A 21363-nucleotide genomic window follows, 5' to 3' on the forward strand; every position below is an offset into this window, starting at 1 on the left:
TAGAGGCCACTGAGCTGGTGACAGACGGGATAGAGGCCACTGAGCTGGTGACAGGAGATAGAGGCCACTGAGCTGGTGACAGGAGATAGAGGGCACTGAGCTGGTAACAGGAGATAGAGGGCACTGAGCTGGTGACAGGAGATAGAGGCCACTGAGCTGGTGACAGGAGATAGAGGACACTGAGCTGGTGACAGGAGATAGAGGCCACTGAGGTGGTGACAGGAAATAGAGGTCCACTGAGGTGGTGACAGGAGATAGAGGTCCACTGAGCTGGTGACAGGAGATAGAGGCCACTGAGCTGGTGACAGGAGATAGAGGCCACTGAGCTGGTGACAGGAGATAGAGGCCACTGAGCAGGTGACAGGAGATAGAGGCCACTGAGCTGGTGACAGGAGATAGAGGCCACTGAGCTGGTGACAGGAGATAGAGGCCACTGAGCTGGTGACAGGAGATAGAGGTCCACTGAGCTGGTGACAGGAGATAGAGGACACTGAGCTGGTGACAGGAGATAGAGGCCACTGAGCTGGTGACAGGAGATAGAGGCCACTGAGCTGGTGACAGGGGAGAGGCTGTCTGGTATGATCAGGTCACCGGTTTGCCCTTCTAGCCGGTGGAAGAAAACCGGCCTGTGTGTCAAAGTGGCGTTATTACATGGATCCCACCACAGTTCTAGGAAAGCCCCGCCCCAGTGATTGACCAGTAGTCGCTGTGATTGACAATTCTCGTTTTTTGCAACTATGCCCAAACATAACCTCAGTAAAACTATGCCTAAACCCAACATCAGAAAAACTATACTTCAACCTAACCTTAACCTCTGTAAAGCTATGACTATACCTAACCTAAGTCAAACTAAGCCTGCTCAGGAAGCCAACTAGACACATGGTAGCATGGGGTCGAACCTATGCTTTCTATGGCATAGGCAGCTTCCGGCAGGATCCGCCGGGATAATCTAGACACAGCCGTGTGTGTACGTGTGTGTGTGTGTGTGTGTGTACGTCAATTTAACAAAGGTGCAGACGATCCGAAATCAGCAGAGAGTGATCGACGTTCGCGCTACTCTATGCCGAATTGAAGTACTCTGTCCCAGACTTTTTTTTTTCCCCTAGAAATAAAAAAGTCTGGGTTGCCGAGGCTAGACACATGGTAAGGCGGGTCTATGCTAGAAAGTTGGTAATAATCATGCTTTAAAGTGTCCCACCCTGAGCAAGGCACTTAATCCCCAACTGCTCCAACCCGGGCAATCATCATAACCATCAGTGTCAAAATTATCAGTGCTGATTAAACAGAGTGCACAAATGGACCCCCATTTGGTTACAAATCTGCATCAGTTCCAATTGGTTCCAAATTATCGATAATTTGGTGGGGGACAACCTGGAACAAATCATTTACCAGCCACTACCTAGTCTCGCGTATCCAGACAACTATTCCACAATCTCCGAATGTCTGGAACTACACCTCCGGAAATCAGAGTAATTCCACATTCACATGGCAAGCTGTAGACGCAAACCGGAAGTCATTTTAGTGGACGGCAAACAGGACGGCAGCCAGACCCAGCGACGGTAAAGGCATCAAAGTTAAAATATTTAATCTTTTTTACCGTTGCTTGCCGTCCAGCAGGTTTTGCCGTTGGCATTTCCGTTCACAAAAATACATTTAAAAATATCTTTATAAATTCTTAGATGATTTCCATTTATATTAAGATATACATGTGCACGACTGTAAAGACAAAACGGAAGTGTAGAGGAGGCTCCACTTCCGCTTTATATTTTACTCATGATAGAACTTCCGTTGCTGATGGAAGAGTTTGGAATTTGCGAGAGGCAACAGTCTGGTGACGCGAGACTATAGCCACCACCAAACTCCAGAGTCTGTCTCATAGTTGAACCAGAGGTCATTGAAAATAGACAAGAATGATCATTTTAAAAACCTTTAAACTAAGACAAACTTGACTTTAGAATTAAGAACAATCTAAAAACAATTTCTTCTTTATTACTCCCAACACAGACAGACACCAATATTAACAGCAGTGCAGAACATATTGCGCAAAACATAGAATAGATGTGGAAATGTGGGGAAGTTCATGAAGAGACCCAACGTAACAGCAGAGAAGAACAGATACAAATCCTAAACGTGTGCGCGAGTCCTTTCTTCAACAAACATCCGGCCCATGGTCTTGTCCGAACACGCAGTTGATCTCGTACGACTGCAAAACAAATCTTACGCTTTCACAAAACTAAAACATATCCAAACGACTTGAGCCCTCATGGTGTCAATATTCTGGGCATGTCACGGGTGAAAAAATCCATAGTGAGGTTGTATATGGGGCTTCTTTTTTAATATACATTTTTACAAAAATGTTAATGTTTTTTTTCTCACCGCCCCAACATTTTTGAAAAAAAAAAAAGAATCTTGAAAAACGTGAAGAAAATAAATGAAAGTAGGGCATGGGGTTGTTAAAAAGCACGTAGAGGTGAAGGAGGACACAGAGGTGGGTTGAGAGGATACAGGGGACAAGTTAGGAAGAGGCCTTCTTGGTTCGACCTCTGGGTTTGGGTTTGTTGGCCTTTAGTCCCGGTGTGGTCTGCGTTCCCGTCTCCGTCAGCGTTCCCGTCTCCGTCAGCGTGGACTTTGAGGCCACGCGTTTCTTGGGGCTGGACACTTTCTTTGGGCTGTCCGTCTTTTTCACACCATTCACTTCTGTGGAGGGGGAATATGTATTCATATACAGTCAGTAGTGGAGGGGGAATATGTATTAATATACAGTCAGTAGTGTGGAGGGGGAATATGTATTCATATACAGTCAGTAGTGGAGGGGGAATATGTATTAATATACAGTCAGTAGTGTGGAGGGGGAATATGTATTCATATACAGTCAGTAGTGGGGGGAATATGTATTCATATACAGTCAGTAGTGGGGGGAATATGTATTCATATACAGTCAGTAGTGTGGAGGGGGAATATGTATTCATATACAGTCAGTAGTGGAGGGGGAATATGTATTCATATACAGTCAGTAGTGTGGAGGGGGAATATGTATTCATATACAGTCAGTAGTGGGGGGAATATGTATTCATATACAGTCAGTAGTGTGGAGGGGGAATATGTATTCATATACAGTCAGTAGTGGAGGGGGAATATGTATTCATATACAGTCAGTAATGGAGGGGGAATATGTATTCATATACAGTCAGTAGTGGAGGGGGAATATGTATTCATATACAGTCAGTAGTGGAGGGGGAATATGTATTCATATACAGTCAGTAGTGTGGAGGGGGAATATGTATTCATATACAGTCAGTAGTGGAGGGGGAATATGTATTCATATACTGTCAGTAGTGGAGGGGGAATATGTATTCATATACAGTCAGTAGTGTGGAGGGGGAATATTTATTCATATACAGTCAGTAGTGGAGGGGGAATATTTATTCATATACTGTCAGTAGTGTGGAGGGGGAATATTTATTCATATACAGTCAGTAGTGGAGGGGGAATATTTATTCATATACTGTCAGTAGTGGAGGGGGAATATTTATTCATATACTGTCAGTAGTGGAGGGGGAATATGTATTCATATACAGTCAGTAGTGTGGAGGGGGAATATTTATTCATATACAGTCAGTAGTGGAGGGGGAATATTTATTCATATACTGTCAGTAGTGGAGGGGGAATATTTATTCATATACAGTCAGTAGTGGAGGGGGAATATTTATTCATATACTGTCAGTAGTGGAGGGGGAATATTTATTCATATACAGTCAGTAGTGGAGGGGGAATATTTATTCATATACTGTCAGTAGTGGAGGGGGAATATGTATTCATATACAGTCAGTAGTGGAGGGGGAATATGTATTCATATACAGTCAGTAGTGGAGGGGGAATATGTATTCATATACAGTCAGTAGTGGAGGGGGAATATTTATTCATATACTGTCAGTAGTGGAGGGGGAATATGTATTCATATACAGTCAGTAGTGGAGGGGGAATATTTATTCATATACAGTCAGTAGTGGAGGGGGAATATGTATTCATATACAGTCAGTAGTGGAGGGGGAATATGTATTCATATACAGTCAGTAGTGTGGAGGGGGAATATTTATTCATATACAGTCAGTAGTGGAGGGGGAATATTTATTCATATACTGTCAGTAGTGGAGGGGGAATATTTATTCATATACTGTCAGTAGTGGAGGGGGAATATTTATTCATATACAGTCAGTAGTGGAGGGGGAATATTTATTCATATACTGTCAGTAGTGGAGGGGGAATATGTATTCATATACAGTCAGTAGTGGAGGGGGAATATGTATTCATATACAGTCAGTAGTGGAGGGGGAATATGTATTCATATACAGTCAGTAGTGGAGGGGGAATATTTATTCATATACTGTCAGTAGTGGAGGGGGAATATGTATTCATATACAGTCAGTAGTGGAGGGGGAATATTTATTCATATACAGTCAGTAGTGGAGGGGGAATATTTATTCATATACTGTCAGTAGTGGAGGGGGAATATTTATTCATATACTGTCAGTAGTGGAGGGGGAATATGTATTCATATACAGTCAGTAGTGGAGGGGGAATATGTATTCATATACAGTCAGTAGTGTGGAGGGGGAATATGTATTAATATACAGTCAGTAGTGGAGGGGGAATATGTATTCATATACAGTCAGTAGTGTGGAGGGGGAATATGTATTCATATACAGTCAGTAGTGTGGAGGGGGAATATGTATTCATATACAGTCAGTAGTGTGGAGGGGGAATATGTATTCATATACAGTCAGTAGTGGAGGGGGAATATGTATTCATATACAGTCAGTAGTGGAGGGGGAATATGTATTCATATACAGTCAGTAGTGTGGAGGGGGAATATGTATTCATATACAGTCAGTAGTGTGGAGGGGGAATATGTATTCATATACAGTCAGTAGTGGAGGGGGAATATGTATTCATATACAGTCAGTAATGGAGGGGGAATATGTATTCATATACAGTCAGTAGTGGAGGGGGAATATGTATTAATATACAGTCAGTAGTGTGGAGGGGGAATATGTATTAATATACAGTCAGTAATGGAGGGGGAATATGTATTCATATACAGTCAGTAGTGTGGAGGGGGAATATGTATTAATATACAGTCAGTAGTGGAGGGAATATGTATTCATATACAGTCAGTAGTGGAGGGGGAATATGTATTCATATACAGTCAGTAGTGTGGAGGGGGAATATGTATTAATATGCAGTCAGTAGTGGGGGGAATATGTATTCATATACAGTCAGTAGTGTGGAGGGGGAATATGTATTCATATACAGTCAGTAGTGGGGGGAATATGTATTCATATACAGTCAGTAGTGGAGGGGGAATATGTATTCATATACAGTCAGTAGTGGAGGGGGAATATGTATTCATATACAGTCAGTAGTGTGGAGGGGGAATATGTATTAATATACAGTCAGTAATGGAGGGGGAATATGTATTCATATACAGTCAGTAGTGTGGAGGGGGAATATGTATTCATATACAGTCAGGGGAATATGTATTAATATACAGTCAGTAGTGGAGGGGGAATATGTATTAATATACAGTCAGTAGTGGAGGGAATATGTATTCATATACAGTCAGTAGTGGAGGGGGAATATGTATTCATATACAGTCAGTAGTGTGGAGGGGGAATATGTATTAATATGCAGTCAGTAGTGGGGGGAATATGTATTCATATACAGTCAGTAGTGTGGAGGGGGAATATGTATTCATATACAGTCAGTAGTGGGGGGAATATGTATTCATATACAGTCAGTAGTGGAGGGGGAATATGTATTCATATACAGTCAGTAGTGGAGGGGGAATATGTATTCATATACAGTCAGTAGTGTGGAGGGGGAATATGTATTAATATACAGTCAGTAATGGAGGGGGAATATGTATTCATATACAGTCAGTAGTGTGGAGGGGGAATATGTATTCATATACAGTCAGGGGAATATGTATTAATATACAGTCAGTAGTGGAGGGGGAATATGTATTAATATACAGTCAGTAGTGGAGGGAATATGTATTCATATACAGTCAGTAGTGGAGGGGGAATATGTATTCATATACAGTCAGTAGTGTGGAGGGGGAATATGTATTAATATGCAGTCAGTAGTGGGGGGAATATGTATTCATATACAGTCAGTAGTGTGGAGGGGGAATATGTATTAATATACAGTCAGTAGTGGAGGGGGAATATGTATTCATATACAGTCAGTAGTGGGGGGAATATGTATTCATATACAGTCAGTAGTGTGGAGGGGGAATATGTATTAATATGCAGTCAGTAATGTGGAGGGGGAATATGTATTCCTATACAGTCAGTAGTGTGGAGGGGGAATATGTATTAATATACAGTCAGGGGAATATGTATTCATATACAGTCAGTAGTGTGGAGGGGGAATATGTATTAATATACAGTCAGTAGTGGAGGGGGAATATGTATTAATATACAGTCAGTAGTGGAGGGGGAATATGTATTCATATACAGTCAGTAATGGAGGGGGAATATGTATTCATATACAGTCAGTAGTGGAGGGGGAATATGTATTAATATACAGTCAGTAGTGTGGAGGGGGAATATGTATTCATATACAGTCAGTAGTGTGGAGGGGGAATATGTATTCATATACAGTCAGTAGTGGAGGGGGAATATGTATTCATATACAGTCAGTAGTGGAGGGGGAATATGTATTAATATACAGTCAGTAGTGTGGAGGGGGAATATGTATTCATATACAGTTAGTAGTGGAGGGGGAATATGTATTAATATACAGTCAGTAGTGTGGAGGGGGAATATGTATTCATATACAGTCAGTAGTGTGGAGGGGGAATATGTATTCATATACAGTCAGTAGTGGAGGGGAATATGTATTCATATACAGTCAGTAATGGAGGGGGAATATGTATTCATATACAGTCAGTAGTGGAGGGGGAATATGTATTAATATACAGTCAGGGGAATATGTATTCATATACAGTCAGGGGAATATGTATTCATATACAGTCAGTAGTGGAGGGGGAATATGTATTCATATACAGTCAGGGGAATATGTATTCATATACAGTCAGGGGAATATGTATTCATATACAGTCAGTAATGGAGGGGGAATATGTATTCATATACAGTCAGTAGTGGAGGGGGAATATGTATTCATATACAGTCAGTAGTGGAGGGGGAATATGTATTCATATACAGTCAGTAATGGAGGGGGAATATGTATTCATATACAGTCAGGGGAATATGTATTAATATACAGTCAGTAGTGGAGGGGGAATATGTATTAATATACAGTCAGTAGTGGAGGGGGAATATGTATTCATATACAGTCAGTAGTGGAGGGGGAATATGTATTAATATACAGTCAGTAGTGGAGGGGGAATATGTATTAATATACAGTCAGTAGTGGAGGGGGAATATGTATTCATATACAGTCAGTAGTGGAGGGGGAATATGTATTCATATACAGTCAGTAATGGAGGGGGAATATGTATTCATATACAGTCAGGGGAATATGTATTAATATACAGTCAGTAGTGGAGGGGGAATATGTATTAATATACAGTCAGTAGTGGAGGGGGAATATGTATTCATATACAGTCAGTAGTGTGGAGGGGGAATATGTATTCATATACAGTCAGTAGTGTGGAGGGGGAATATGTATTCATATACAGTCAGTAGTGTGGAGGGGGAATATGTATTCATATACAGTCAGTAGTGTGGAGGGGGAATATGTATTCATATACAGTCAGGGGAATATGTATTAATATACAGTCAGTAGTGGAGGGGGAATATGTATTAATATACAGTCAATAGTGTGGAGGGGGAATATGTATTCATATACAGTCAGTAGTGGAGGGGGAATATGTATTCATATACAGTCAGTAGTGGAGGGGGAATATGTATTCATATACAGTCAGTAGTGGAGGGGGAATATGTATTCATATACAGTCAGTAATGGAGGGGGAATATGTATTCATATACAGTCAGTAATGGAGGGGGAATATGTATTCATATACAGTCAGTAATGGAGGGGGAATATGTATTCATATACTGTCAGTAGTGGAGGGGGAATATGTATTCATATACAGTCAGTAGTGGAGGGGGAATATGTATTCATATACAGTCAGGGGAATATGTATTCATATACAGTCAGTAATGGAGGGGGAATATGTATTCATATACAGTCAGTAATGGAGGGGGAATATGTATTCATATACAGTCAGTAATGGAGGGGGAATATGTATTCATATACAGTCAGTAATGGAGGGGGAATATGTATTCATATACAGTCAGGGGAATATGTATTCATATACAGTCAGTAGTGTGGAGGGGGAATATGTATTCATATACAGTCAGTAGTGTGGAGGGGGAATATGTATTAATATACAGTCAGTAATGGAGGGGGAATATGTATTCATATACAGTCAGTAGTGTGGAGGGGGAATATGTATTCATATACAGTCAGGGGAATATGTATTAATATACAGTCAGTAGTGGAGGGGGAATATGTATTAATATACAGTCAGTAGTGGAGGGAATATGTATTCATATACAGTCAGTAGTGGAGGGGGAATATGTATTCATATACAGTCAGTAGTGTGGAGGGGGAATATGTATTAATATGCAGTCAGTAGTGGGGGGAATATGTATTCATATACAGTCAGTAGTGTGGAGGGGGAATATGTATTAATATACAGTCAGTAGTGGAGGGGGAATATGTATTCATATACAGTCAGTAGTGGGGGGAATATGTATTCATATACAGTCAGTAGTGTGGAGGGGGAATATGTATTAATATGCAGTCAGTAATGTGGAGGGGGAATATGTATTCCTATACAGTCAGTAGTGTGGAGGGGGAATATGTATTAATATACAGTCAGGGGAATATGTATTCATATACAGTCAGTAGTGTGGAGGGGGAATATGTATTAATATACAGTCAGTAGTGGAGGGGGAATATGTATTAATATACAGTCAGTAGTGGAGGGGGAATATGTATTCATATACAGTCAGTAATGGAGGGGGAATATGTATTCATATACAGTCAGTAGTGGAGGGGGAATATGTATTAATATACAGTCAGTAGTGTGGAGGGGGAATATGTATTCATATACAGTCAGTAGTGTGGAGGGGGAATATGTATTCATATACAGTCAGTAGTGGAGGGGGAATATGTATTCATATACAGTCAGTAGTGGAGGGGGAATATGTATTAATATACAGTCAGTAGTGTGGAGGGGGAATATGTATTCATATACAGTTAGTAGTGGAGGGGGAATATGTATTAATATACAGTCAGTAGTGTGGAGGGGGAATATGTATTCATATACAGTCAGTAGTGTGGAGGGGGAATATGTATTCATATACAGTCAGTAGTGGAGGGGAATATGTATTCATATACAGTCAGTAATGGAGGGGGAATATGTATTCATATACAGTCAGTAGTGGAGGGGGAATATGTATTAATATACAGTCAGGGGAATATGTATTCATATACAGTCAGGGGAATATGTATTCATATACAGTCAGTAGTGGAGGGGGAATATGTATTCATATACAGTCAGGGGAATATGTATTCATATACAGTCAGGGGAATATGTATTCATATACAGTCAGTAATGGAGGGGGAATATGTATTCATATACAGTCAGTAGTGGAGGGGGAATATGTATTCATATACAGTCAGTAGTGGAGGGGGAATATGTATTCATATACAGTCAGTAATGGAGGGGGAATATGTATTCATATACAGTCAGGGGAATATGTATTAATATACAGTCAGTAGTGGAGGGGGAATATGTATTAATATACAGTCAGTAGTGGAGGGGGAATATGTATTCATATACAGTCAGTAGTGGAGGGGGAATATGTATTAATATACAGTCAGTAGTGGAGGGGGAATATGTATTAATATACAGTCAGTAGTGGAGGGGGAATATGTATTCATATACAGTCAGTAGTGGAGGGGGAATATGTATTCATATACAGTCAGTAATGGAGGGGGAATATGTATTCATATACAGTCAGGGGAATATGTATTAATATACAGTCAGTAGTGGAGGGGGAATATGTATTAATATACAGTCAGTAGTGGAGGGGGAATATGTATTCATATACAGTCAGTAGTGTGGAGGGGGAATATGTATTCATATACAGTCAGTAGTGTGGAGGGGGAATATGTATTCATATACAGTCAGGGGAATATGTATTAATATACAGTCAGTAGTGGAGGGGGAATATGTATTAATATACAGTCAATAGTGTGGAGGGGGAATATGTATTCATATACAGTCAGTAGTGGAGGGGGAATATGTATTCATATACAGTCAGTAGTGGAGGGGGAATATGTATTCATATACAGTCAGTAGTGGAGGGGGAATATGTATTCATATACAGTCAGTAATGGAGGGGGAATATGTATTCATATACAGTCAGTAATGGAGGGGGAATATGTATTCATATACAGTCAGTAATGGAGGGGGAATATGTATTCATATACTGTCAGTAGTGGAGGGGGAATATGTATTCATATACAGTCAGTAGTGGAGGGGGAATATGTATTCATATACAGTCAGGGGAATATGTATTCATATACAGTCAGTAATGGAGGGGGAATATGTATTCATATACAGTCAGTAATGGAGGGGGAATATGTATTCATATACAGTCAGTAATGGAGGGGGAATATGTATTCATATACAGTCAGTAATGGAGGGGGAATATGTATTCATATACAGTCAGGGGAATATGTATTCATATACAGTCAGTAGTGTGGAGGGGGAATATGTATTCATATACAGTCAGTAGTGTGGAGGGGGAATATGTATTCATATACAGTCAGTAGTGGAGGGGGAATATGTATTCATATACAGTCAGTAGTGGAGGGGGAATATGTATTCATATACAGTCAGTAGTGGAGGGGGAATATGTATTCATATACAGTCAGTAGTGGAGGGGGAATATGTATTCATATACAGTCAGTAGTGGGGGGAATATGTATTAATATACAGTCAGTAGTGGGGGGAATATGTATTCATATACAGTCAGTAGTGTGGAGGGGGAATATGTATTCATATACAGTCAGTAGTGGAGGGGGAATATGTATTCATATACAGTCAGTAGTGGGGGGAATATGTATTAATATACAGTCAGTAGTGGGGGGAATATGTATTCATATACAGTCAGTAGTGTGGAGGGGGAATATGTATTAATATACAGTCAGTAGTGGAGGGGGAATATGTATTCATATACAGTCAGTAGTGGGGGGAATATGTATTCATATACAGTCAGTAGTGTGGAGGGGGAATATGTATTCATATACAGTCAGTAGTGTGGAGGGGGAATATGTATTCATATACAGTCAGTACTGGGGAAAAGTAGTCAATTGTTTTGCTTATGTAAAAGTATCAATACTGCAATATAGATTTACTCTTACAATTAAAAGTCCGGAATTCAAAATGTACTCGAGTCAAAGTACAAAGTGTATTGGCTTCAAAATGTACTTAAAGTACCAAAAGTTAAACGACTCATTGTGCAGAATATCCAGTTTCAAGTTTTGAAACGTAAACCAACCACCTTTTGAAAATAGCAAATATCTCATCGCGATGCGTTGTGAAAAAACAATGCCATCACATTATCAACTTAAATAGTGTGGTTTAAAGAACTGAAATTTATTCCTACAAAATCACGACCGTATTGGCTGCATATAGAGCCCATTGGATGATTTGAGGCATTTTGTTCCAAAAATGTGTTTTGCAAAAATCCACCTGTTGGTGGCACTATAACAGGCCAATGTGAAAAAAGTGAGATATATTCCTCAGCCTAGTAGGAAAGTCTGTGAAAGATTTCACGTAAATTGCACTCTGCGTTCATGATTTGAGGCCTTTTGTTCAAAACGGGCCAATCCTGCAAACAATTAGGATGGAATATGAAATATCGGACAGATCCATCTTGAACACATGACTAGAGATACTGTGTAACGATTTGCGGGATTTTTGGACAGAATCTGGAGGAGTAATATTTTATCCCATTCTGAACAGGAACCCATTTTGGTGTTAGCATCATGTTATGCTTTAGCTATTGAAAAATAGCAGATCTACATGCTCATATCGCGCCACCGAGTGGCTCGATACGAGCTTGTAGGTCTGCTATTTTTGAAAAATCGAAGAGCGACTGACATTTTTAGAATCTGATCTCAGGTCAGAATGGGTTAATCAGACCAGTGTGTGTGTCCAGTGGAAACCTCGTATGAATCTGATCTCAGGTCAGAATGGGTTAAAAAAAAAACTCTCAGCCTCCTGCTGGCGCTACAACAGGCCGTTCTGGAAAATGTGGGGCAGAGGTTCATGGTTGGCATCGAGGGAGTGTGCAAAAATTTGGCAAATTTGTGCAAAGTCTGGCATCGACCGGGTTAACCCATTCTGACCTGAGATCAGATTCATACGGAGGTTTCCACTGGACACACACTGGTCTGATTAACCCATTCTGACCTGACCATCTAAAAAATGTCAGTCGTTCTTCGATTTTTCAAAAAATAGCAGACCTACAAGCTCGTATCACGCCACTCGGTGGCGCGACGGACACACGCACACACGGACGGACGGAGTGCAAAACATACTCTCTCCCCATGCCTTCGGCCTGGTGGAGACAATAAAACATACTCTCTCCCCATGCCTTCGGCCTGGTGGAGACAATAAAACATACTCTCTCCCCATGCCTTCGGCCTGGTGGAGACAGTAAAACATACTCTCTCCCCATGCCTTCGGCCTGGTGGAGACAGTAAAACATACTCTCTCCCCATGCCTTCGGCCTGGTGGAGACAATAAAACATACTCTCTCCCCATGCCTTCGGCCTGGTGGAGACAATAAAACACTCTCTCCCCATGCCTTCGGCCTGGTGGAGACAGTAAAACATACTCTCTCCCCATGCCTTCGGCCTGGTGGAGACAATAAAACATACTCTCTCCCCATGCCTTCGGCCTGGTGGAGACAATAAAACATACTCTCTCCCCATGCCTTCGGCCTGGTGGAGACAGTAAAACATACTCTCTCCCCATGCCTTCGGCCTGGTGGAGACAGTAAAACATACTCTCTCCCCATGCCTTCGGCCTGGTGGAGACAGTAAAACATACTCTCTCCCCATGCCTTCGGCCTGGTGGAGACAGTAAAACATACTCTCTCCCCATGCCTTCGGCCTGGTGGAGACAGTAAAACATACTCTCTCCCCATGCCTTCGGCCTGGTGGAGACAGTAAAACATACTCTCTCCCCATGCCTTCGGCCTGGTGGAGACAGTAAAACATACTCTCTCCCCATGCCTTCGGCCTGGTGGAGACAGTAAAACATACTCTCTCCCCATGCATGCCTTGGGCCTGGTGGAGACGAACAACGTAAAACTCCTTACCTTCTTTCTGCTTTAGGACCTTCTTTTTCTTAATGGGGGCTCTGTCCGTTTCGTCGTCGTCGTCCTCATCCGATGTCGCCATCTTCTTCTTCGGGGGGGCCCTCTTTCTCTTGGCTGGAGCTCTGTCTGTCTCGTCCTCGTCGTCGTCGTCCTCTGAGGTCACAGTCCTCTTCTTCGGGGCCCTCTTTCTCTTGGCTGGAGCTCTGTCTGCCTCGTCGTCCTCGTCATCGTCTGAGGTCACAGTCCTCTTCTTCGGGGGGGCCCTCTTCTTAACTGGACTTCCGTCTGTTCCGTCGACTGCATCCTCCTCCATCTTATCCGATGTCTTCTTCTTCCTCTTGACAGCCTTCTGAAAGATATGAGCATGAGTGTGTGTGAGAGACAGAGAGAGCGCAAGAAACAGCCTGGGTCATCGCAATGCAGGCTTATACTGTAGTGAACTTATGTAAAAAAATATTTATTTTGACAAGGACATACAAAATTAGCGGACAATACATACAAGTGGACAATATTATCAGAAACACAAGAGCTAGCCCTGAATGACCATAACAAGTCTGTAACTCTGAGTGTTCAAATGGAACCAAATAGACCCTTACGGGTCCATCCATTCCATCCATGTAAGAACATGAGTTTCTCCTGTGTTTCTCCCCAGCGTGGAATCCCTGTCCCTCGATACAAAAAAATATGAAACAAAGAACATTCCGAAGTAATTTCAAGAGGAAATAAACATTCGTTTTCTTTTGATTTTCTTTTAACCCATTCTGACCTGAGATCAGATTCATACGAGGTTTCCACTGGACACACACTGGTCTGATGAACCCATTCTGACCTGAGATCAGATTTTAAAAAATGTCAGTCGATTTTTCAAAAATAGCAGACCTACAAGCTCGTAGCGCGCCACTCGGTGGCGCGATATGAGCTTGTAGATCTGCTGTTTTTCAATAGATAAAGCACAACATGATGCTGACACCAAAATGGGTTCCCGTTCAGAATGGGATAGGAAGTAGTGGGAATAGCTGATCTACAAGCTCACAACGTAGCACAAGAGTTTGGGAACTACTGCTTTATTGCACGGATTATGAAAACTATTCGTCCCTGAATGCCCCCATGTTGTACCCGTGTCAGAGTACCCATTCCACCCTTCTGCCTGTGTCCATATATGGATATTTCAGTATCCGTCTCACTGTGTCCCTTTATTCCTATATATGGAGTTCTGTGTCAGGCATTCCCATATATGGAGTGTTATGATGTCACAACAGGCCAGCTCCATATATGGGCACTGGGCAGGGGCCCCATGTCCAGAGCCCGGGCAGAGAGAGGCCCTTTTGTGGCAATTCTGGACAACCGTGGGTCCGACCGACTCGACACCGGGCACCGCACTCCCTGTGGTGGGGTGTGGAACGCATGTGTCGAATTTGAAGTCGGCGGGGCGAACGGTTCTCGAGTTACGCGCATTACAGCCGTGCACACAGACAGAAACATGGTGCATTTATAGATAGAACAAAAAGAGTCTGTTGGGTGGAAACCCCCTTCAAATTCAAAGATAGCAGCAGAGCTACGAGCCCAACATGTGTCGCTTTGCGCCACGTCTCAAGCTGGATAATCTGCTACTTTATACGCTTGTGTGTGTTCCCCTTATGATCAAGTAGGGCGTTATTCACGACATCAGCGATATGTGAAAACAATAACAGTGGTGGTAGTTCTGTGGCCAGCCTGCAGACAAGTCTGCAGGCTGATCGGTATACAGCGGTTTGCAAAACCACGCTGTATTTGTAATAAATAAAACACTATGAATATGGTATGCATATCAAACTGGGGATCACATTTGAAATAAAAAAAGAAATGATTGAGAATCACTTAATGGGGGAAAATCAAGCCCTCTCTCCATCTCTCCACTCACCCATCCATCTATCACACTCCATCCTTACCACACTCTATAATGAACAAACGAAACCCCTCCCCGTCTCAGACTTGAACTATCCGTCACCCCCAATCCCCCCCCCCCACACACACACACACATTTTTATTCTCCCTTCACTTGCCTTCCATTTAGACAATTGCTACCCTCATGATGGCCGCCACAGCGCCCGCTGAGGTGAACAGATTGGCGGGATAATTACATACAATAACGGGCGCTGGGGCCAGGTAACCTCTCGGCTGGCACGGGCCACCTCCCCGGTGGCACCGACCATATGCAGCCAGCAGCGCCGCTGTGTTGATATGGGTAGGGGGGGGGGGGGGGGGGGAGAGAGAGAGCGAGAGAGAGAGAGAGAGAGAGAGAGAGCGAGAGAGAGAGAGAGAGAGAGAGCGCTAGAGAGAGAGAGGGCGCGAGAGAGAGAGAGGCACAGACGACATAAAGAGCTATATAGAGGGAGGGGTTCTCAGTGTAACCAGGGAGAGAATGACGTCCATTATCTCATTTATTGCATGGTGAAATAGGGGTGCCGAATGTATCGATTTAAGCCCAATATATATAAAAAGAAAACCGAGTGGTGCAACTCCGCAACCCCCCCCCCCCCCCCCCTCTCTCTCTCTCTTTCTCTCTCATTAGCAGGCAACAGTGCAGCACTAATACTATCTCTCTCTGTTTCTGGCACAACAGCGCCCCTACTGGGGGCAATATATATATAGATATATATATTAGGGCCGGGACTAATTGCGATTAATTAACTACAGAAAAATCAATGCATTAAAAAAATGTACGCATTTTAATCGCACTATTTTTTTCACCGCGGAACGTTGTCACTGGACAGTTTTCAGACGGACCTGCGCACCAAGTGTCCGTGTCCTCTTCAGACAATAACACCACCAGAAACCGCAGACAGTTCACCAGACTGGGGGAAGCCGCTGAGATCACTTTGCTTGTCCCCGTGGATTGGAAATAGGATTTAAAAGGCTATCCGATGGTAGCGTGGATTACAGCACAGTTGTGTGCAATTATTCAATAAAGAATTATTACCCCTATTACTACAAAAACAATGTTTTATTGCTTAAACTTAAGTATTCACTATTCATTGATTCACTAGTATACCAAAATCCATTTGAAAAAATTGCTTTCTCACTGTTCTCGGGTCAAATAATGATATGCGATTAAAATGCGATTAATCTAGATTAATTAATCGCAAAGCCTCTGATTAATGTCCCAGCTCTAATATATATATATATATCGTTGTGAGCTGAAACGAATAAGTCCGTTGGACATGGATTGACTGAAAAATGTCGCTAGGCCAAGTCCTAATAAGCAATGTGTGTGAAACAGCGTGAAAAGGAGCCACCACACACACTATAGCACCATGTGTCCCATCCTATCACACTGAACACAACATGTAAAATGATGTCTAGGTAGCCATACATGCTAACCAGTTGAAGAAATTGCAGTTTGAGGGTTTAACGACTTGCGGTCATGAAATATCTGAGACCATCAGTGTTTTCTGGAAGACTGAAATAACTAATAACTGAAAATAGAAAGAAAAAACTACAAGCTTTACGACACGTCGCAGCGCGTGACTGAGAACTTTAACCCATTCTGACCGGGCACCCATTTTGGTGTCGGCATCATGTTATGCTTTAGCTATTGAAAAATAGCAGATCTACAAGCTCATATCGCGCCACCGAGAACGACTGACATTTTTAGAATCTGATCTCAGGTCAGAATGGGTTCGTCAGACTGGCGTGTGTCCAGTGGAAACCTCATATGAATCTGATCTCAGGTCAGAATGGGTTAATCCATGACTTTCGCTGGACATTGGTATGACCCGGCCGGGGATTGAACCCCAACTTCCCAGTCTCAGGGCGGACACTCTAACCACAAGGCCACTGAGCTGGTCCAAAAAAAGACTGCAACTAGAAAAAGTGCCCTTCTGGGCACAGGTCTCCACCAGGTTATCCACAGATCCGTGCAGTTAGAGGTAAAAACACTTTTCGGCCAGTTATAGCGCCACCTTGAGGCTGAGTTGAAATTGTTCATGTGGCATTTCGTCCTCGGCCTAGTGGGAATGTGCGTGCACAATTTCACGGAAATCACGCGATGTGTTCATGATTTGCAGCATTTTGTTTGAAACTGAGCACTCCTGTGAACTTTGGAAGCCAATCTTAACCAATCAGGATGGAGTCTGAGAAATCTGAAAGACCCGTTTCGTTGAATGGCTCTAGAGAGACTGTGTACTAATTTGCGTGATGTTTGGACAAAATCTGTAGGTGTACTGTGAAAAAACTTGTTTTGCACAAAGCGGCCTCCTGGTGGCGCTATAACAGGCCGTTCTGGAAAGTTTGGGGCAGATGTTCATCGTTGGCATCCAGGGAGTGTGTGTGCAAAATTTGGCATCGACCGGGTTAACGGTGGCCGAGATTAGCTGTTCACGGACACACGGACACACACACGGACGGACGGACACACGGACGGACGAAGTGCAAAACATACTCTCCCCACATGCCTTCGGCCTGGTGGAGACAAAAATGGGACCCAGTGCCTCCCTGCTTGGCACTCAGTACCAAGGGTTGGATTGGGGGTAAGTCCCTGTGACATACTGGCGTCATGTCCAGGGGGTGTACTTGTACTTCAAGCTGCCTCACGCTACAGAAACAGGAGAAGGCTCCTACCCCTATGGGCCTCATGGCTACAGAAACAGGAGATAGGCTCCTGCCCTATGGGCCTCATGGCTACAGAAACAGGAGATAGGCTCCTGCCCTATGGGCCTCATGGCTACAGAAACAGGAGATAGGCTCCTGCCCTATGGGCCTCATGGCTACAGAAACAGGAGATAGGCTCCTGCCCTATGGGCCTCATGGCTCGGCAAGGCTACTTTTTCGCTGTACCGTCCTCACCTTAGCGGGGGACGTGGGAGGGGCTCCTTTGAGCGGCTCACCTTAGCGGGGGATGTGGGAGGGGCTCCATTGAGCGGCTCACCTTAGCGGGGGACGTGGGAGGGGCTCCGTTGAGCGGCTCACCTTAGCGGGGGATGTGGGAGGGGCTCCATTGAGCGGCTCACCTTAGCGGGGGACGTGGGAGGGGCTCCATTGAGCGGCTCACCTTAGCGGGGGACGTGGGAGGGGCTCCGTTGAGCGGCTCACCTTAGCGGGGGACGTGGGAGGGGCTCCGTTGAGCGGCTCACCTTAGCGGGGGACGTGGGAGGGGCTCCGTTGAGCGGCTCACCTTAGCGGGGGACGTGGGAGGGGCTCCGTTGAGCGGCGGCGCGCCAAACTCCATCTTGCCGTCGTCCTTGGCGCCCGCGGCCTTCAGGCCGGCCTGCAGGACGGAGCGCAGCTTGTCGTACGGCGGCTTGTCCTTGAAGCCCAGCGACTTCACCGCCTCCATGAACTTCTGCAGCTCGTCTGCATTGGGACAAATCATTAAGACTTCCCCCATGGATAACTTACAAGACGGCAAAGAAAGTGTGTGTGTGTGTGTGTGTGTGTGTGTGTCACACCTGGTTTGTCCTGAGCGGGGAAACACTTAGACATGAACTCAGAGATGTTGTCCCAACTCCTGCAAAGAGAAACTAAAGTTAGCATGTTACGCCTGTCAAATGAGAGATCTAAAAAAAAAAAAAAAAAAAGGGCTTTGACTCTAAAGCCTAGTAAATTAATTTAAAAAAAATAGTGTTACATTAGCACTACTACGTTACTGTATAGTATAGTAGCCTTGAAAAAGTAAAAAATAAGAAAACATTAGAAACTGTAGTGTCAGGCCCCGCTCACCTGATCTTGGAGTCCCTGACGTATACAGGGTCTTGTAGTTTGTCCTCCCAGGGCAGACGGCCACACAGCCACTGTACCATGCAGTATGCCATGATCTCCATGTCTCCTCTCCGACCAGGAGCTAGGAGAGGTACAAACCACATTAACCCATTCTGACCTGAGATCAGATTCATACAAGGTTTCCACTGGACACACACTGGTCTGATTAACCCATTCTGACCTGAGATCAGATTAAAAAAATGTCAGTAAAATTTTCAAAAATAGCAGACCTACAAGCTCGTATCGCGCTTGTAGATCTGCTATTTTTAAATGGCTAAAGCATAACATGATGCTGACACCAAAATGGGTGCCCGTTCAGAATGGGTTAACCCAGGGTTCCCCAATTAATTTTCCTCAAGGGCCATATTTTGACTAGCGTACCAGGCTGGGGGCCGAGTCTGCACGCGCGAGGTCGAGGTCTTGCCCTGAAAATTCATTTTCAGGGCAAGACCCCATTTGAAAAGGATGCCCAGTTTGACATGCAGAGGCTACTGACCCCCATTTAATGGCATTTATGTCTGGGACCCTTAAAAAAATTAAAAAAATAACTTTTCTTTTTTTTTTGGAAATTCTTTCATGGGCCACAAGGGGGCGCTCTGTGGGCCGCAAATGGCCCGCGGGCCGCCTATTGGGGTACCCTGGGTTAACCCATTTAGACCTAAAGGAACGCATCAGTGTCACCTCATAGCTTTTAAACACTTTAAACCGTTCATTTATACTTTAGCTGTTGAAAAATAGCAGATCTACAAGCTCATTGCAGATCCGCAATCTTGTTTTTAATTGTGAGAATGTGCCGCAAATCTTTGAATATTATATTCTATCACAGAGAACGTTTATAACTCATATATTTGCTTCCGCTTCATATTTTGAGATGGGGGTACTGTGTATATATATATATAAAGTCTAGATGGCTCAAGGCGGAGTCTCTGACGTAGTTAAAATCTTGACGTATTTACAAACGGGTTGGTTTATTACAAACGTTGTCAACGTGGCTATGATTCAGTATCTGCTTAATTTTGTTTTTTTAAGTGGTGCAACCACTTCTACATCCAGCATGCAATGTCCGTGTAGCTGTGTACCCGTTTGTGATGTACCTGTAACCTGTGTGAGCACGAGTGGTGTGCGCTAAAGTTCTCAAACTCTGCCCGAACCCGACCAGGCCCGACCAAGCCCGACCCGACCCGACGTTTTAGGGCCGGGCCGGGCCCAAAAAATATGCTAATTAGTCGGGCCGGGCCGAGCCTCGGGCTCTGTGATTTTCCGCAATTTTGTTCTTTTTTTTTTTTTTTTTTTTTTAAGTGTTATAATAAAAATAGCAATTCTGTTATTTGTGTAATGTGATTGTGTATACGTGTATGCATTTATTATGAAGAGGGCTGGCTAGGCATTCACTTGTGACAGGAGGAGGACTGGAGACGGGGTCGCATCGCACTGGCATTTCAGACTCGGAGGCCTCGTACACACATGTCAAACCACGTGACTTCCATTGGAAAAGCATTGAGAATGAGGCGGCCATGAAACACAGACAGAACAGATCATGTCAGTCCAGCATGTGTGTACGAGGCCAGAGCAGCATTGTAGCCTGCCCCGCGCGCAGGCAGTAGACTAGAGAACAGTGAACGGTGAGAGACTTGCGTGCCTTGCTACCGCTGGTTTCCCTCTGGTTTGCGCACCAAACGAGCTACTAACCACCAGTTAACTTGCCAAGTTGCCATATGCTTAAATATTTTATAAAATCAATCGGATTATCACAGCTGAAGAAGCGTCAGGTTTTCGTCATGTTGCACCGAGAGTCTCGTTAACCCAGCTGGCTGCGATGAATAAAACCTAATTATTAATCTTGATTGATTGATTGATTGATTGATTGATTGATTGATTGATTGATTGATTGATTGAAATCTTTATTAACAGTTTGTAGAATTTACAGTACATTTTAAGCACAAACTCAATACAAAGACTGTCAACTGTGAGTGGACGACCCAATTAAGCATTACACTTGTTTACAACAGGGTCCACATTGTTCAATTCATCAAAACATTTAAAGACATACAAACATTTAGAGACATACAAATAGACATTTCTCTGTAGGTAAAGAACAGAACAGGAATTCATCATATGGGAAGCAAAAAAGGGAAAAGATACTATATACAGTGAGGGAAAATGGGGTGGGGGGGTGGGGGGGATTCAGATT

General features: G+C 43.3%; 1 protein-coding gene across 3 annotated transcripts in view; it reads right to left on the reverse strand.

Annotated features, from left to right (window-relative positions):
• Positions 1–1962: 1962 nt before the first annotated feature.
• LOC310877538 (serine/threonine-protein kinase VRK1-like) overlaps positions 1963–21363 on the reverse strand; it is a 35955-nt gene continuing 16554 nt past the window's right edge. For 2 of the 3 annotated variants that reach the window (XM_083791437.1, XM_083791438.1), the window contains exons 10-14: positions 19134–19254; positions 18863–18921; positions 18589–18767; positions 13437–13785; positions 1963–2694 (exon numbers count right to left, since the gene is read on the reverse strand). In XM_083791437.1, coding sequence (XP_083647563.1) covers positions 2516–2694; positions 13437–13785; positions 18589–18767; positions 18863–18921; positions 19134–19254 — 887 coding nt within the window. In that variant the 3' untranslated portion in view covers positions 1963–2515. The remainder of the gene's footprint in view (positions 2695–13436; positions 13786–18588; positions 18768–18862; positions 18922–19133; positions 19255–21363) is intronic. The other variant, XM_083791439.1, reaches the window with a different exon arrangement.

Source organism: Protomyctophum parallelum (genome assembly GCF_964188405.1).
Source record: "Protomyctophum parallelum genome assembly, chromosome: 20".
NCBI lineage: Eukaryota > Metazoa > Chordata > Actinopteri > Myctophiformes > Myctophidae > Protomyctophum > Protomyctophum parallelum.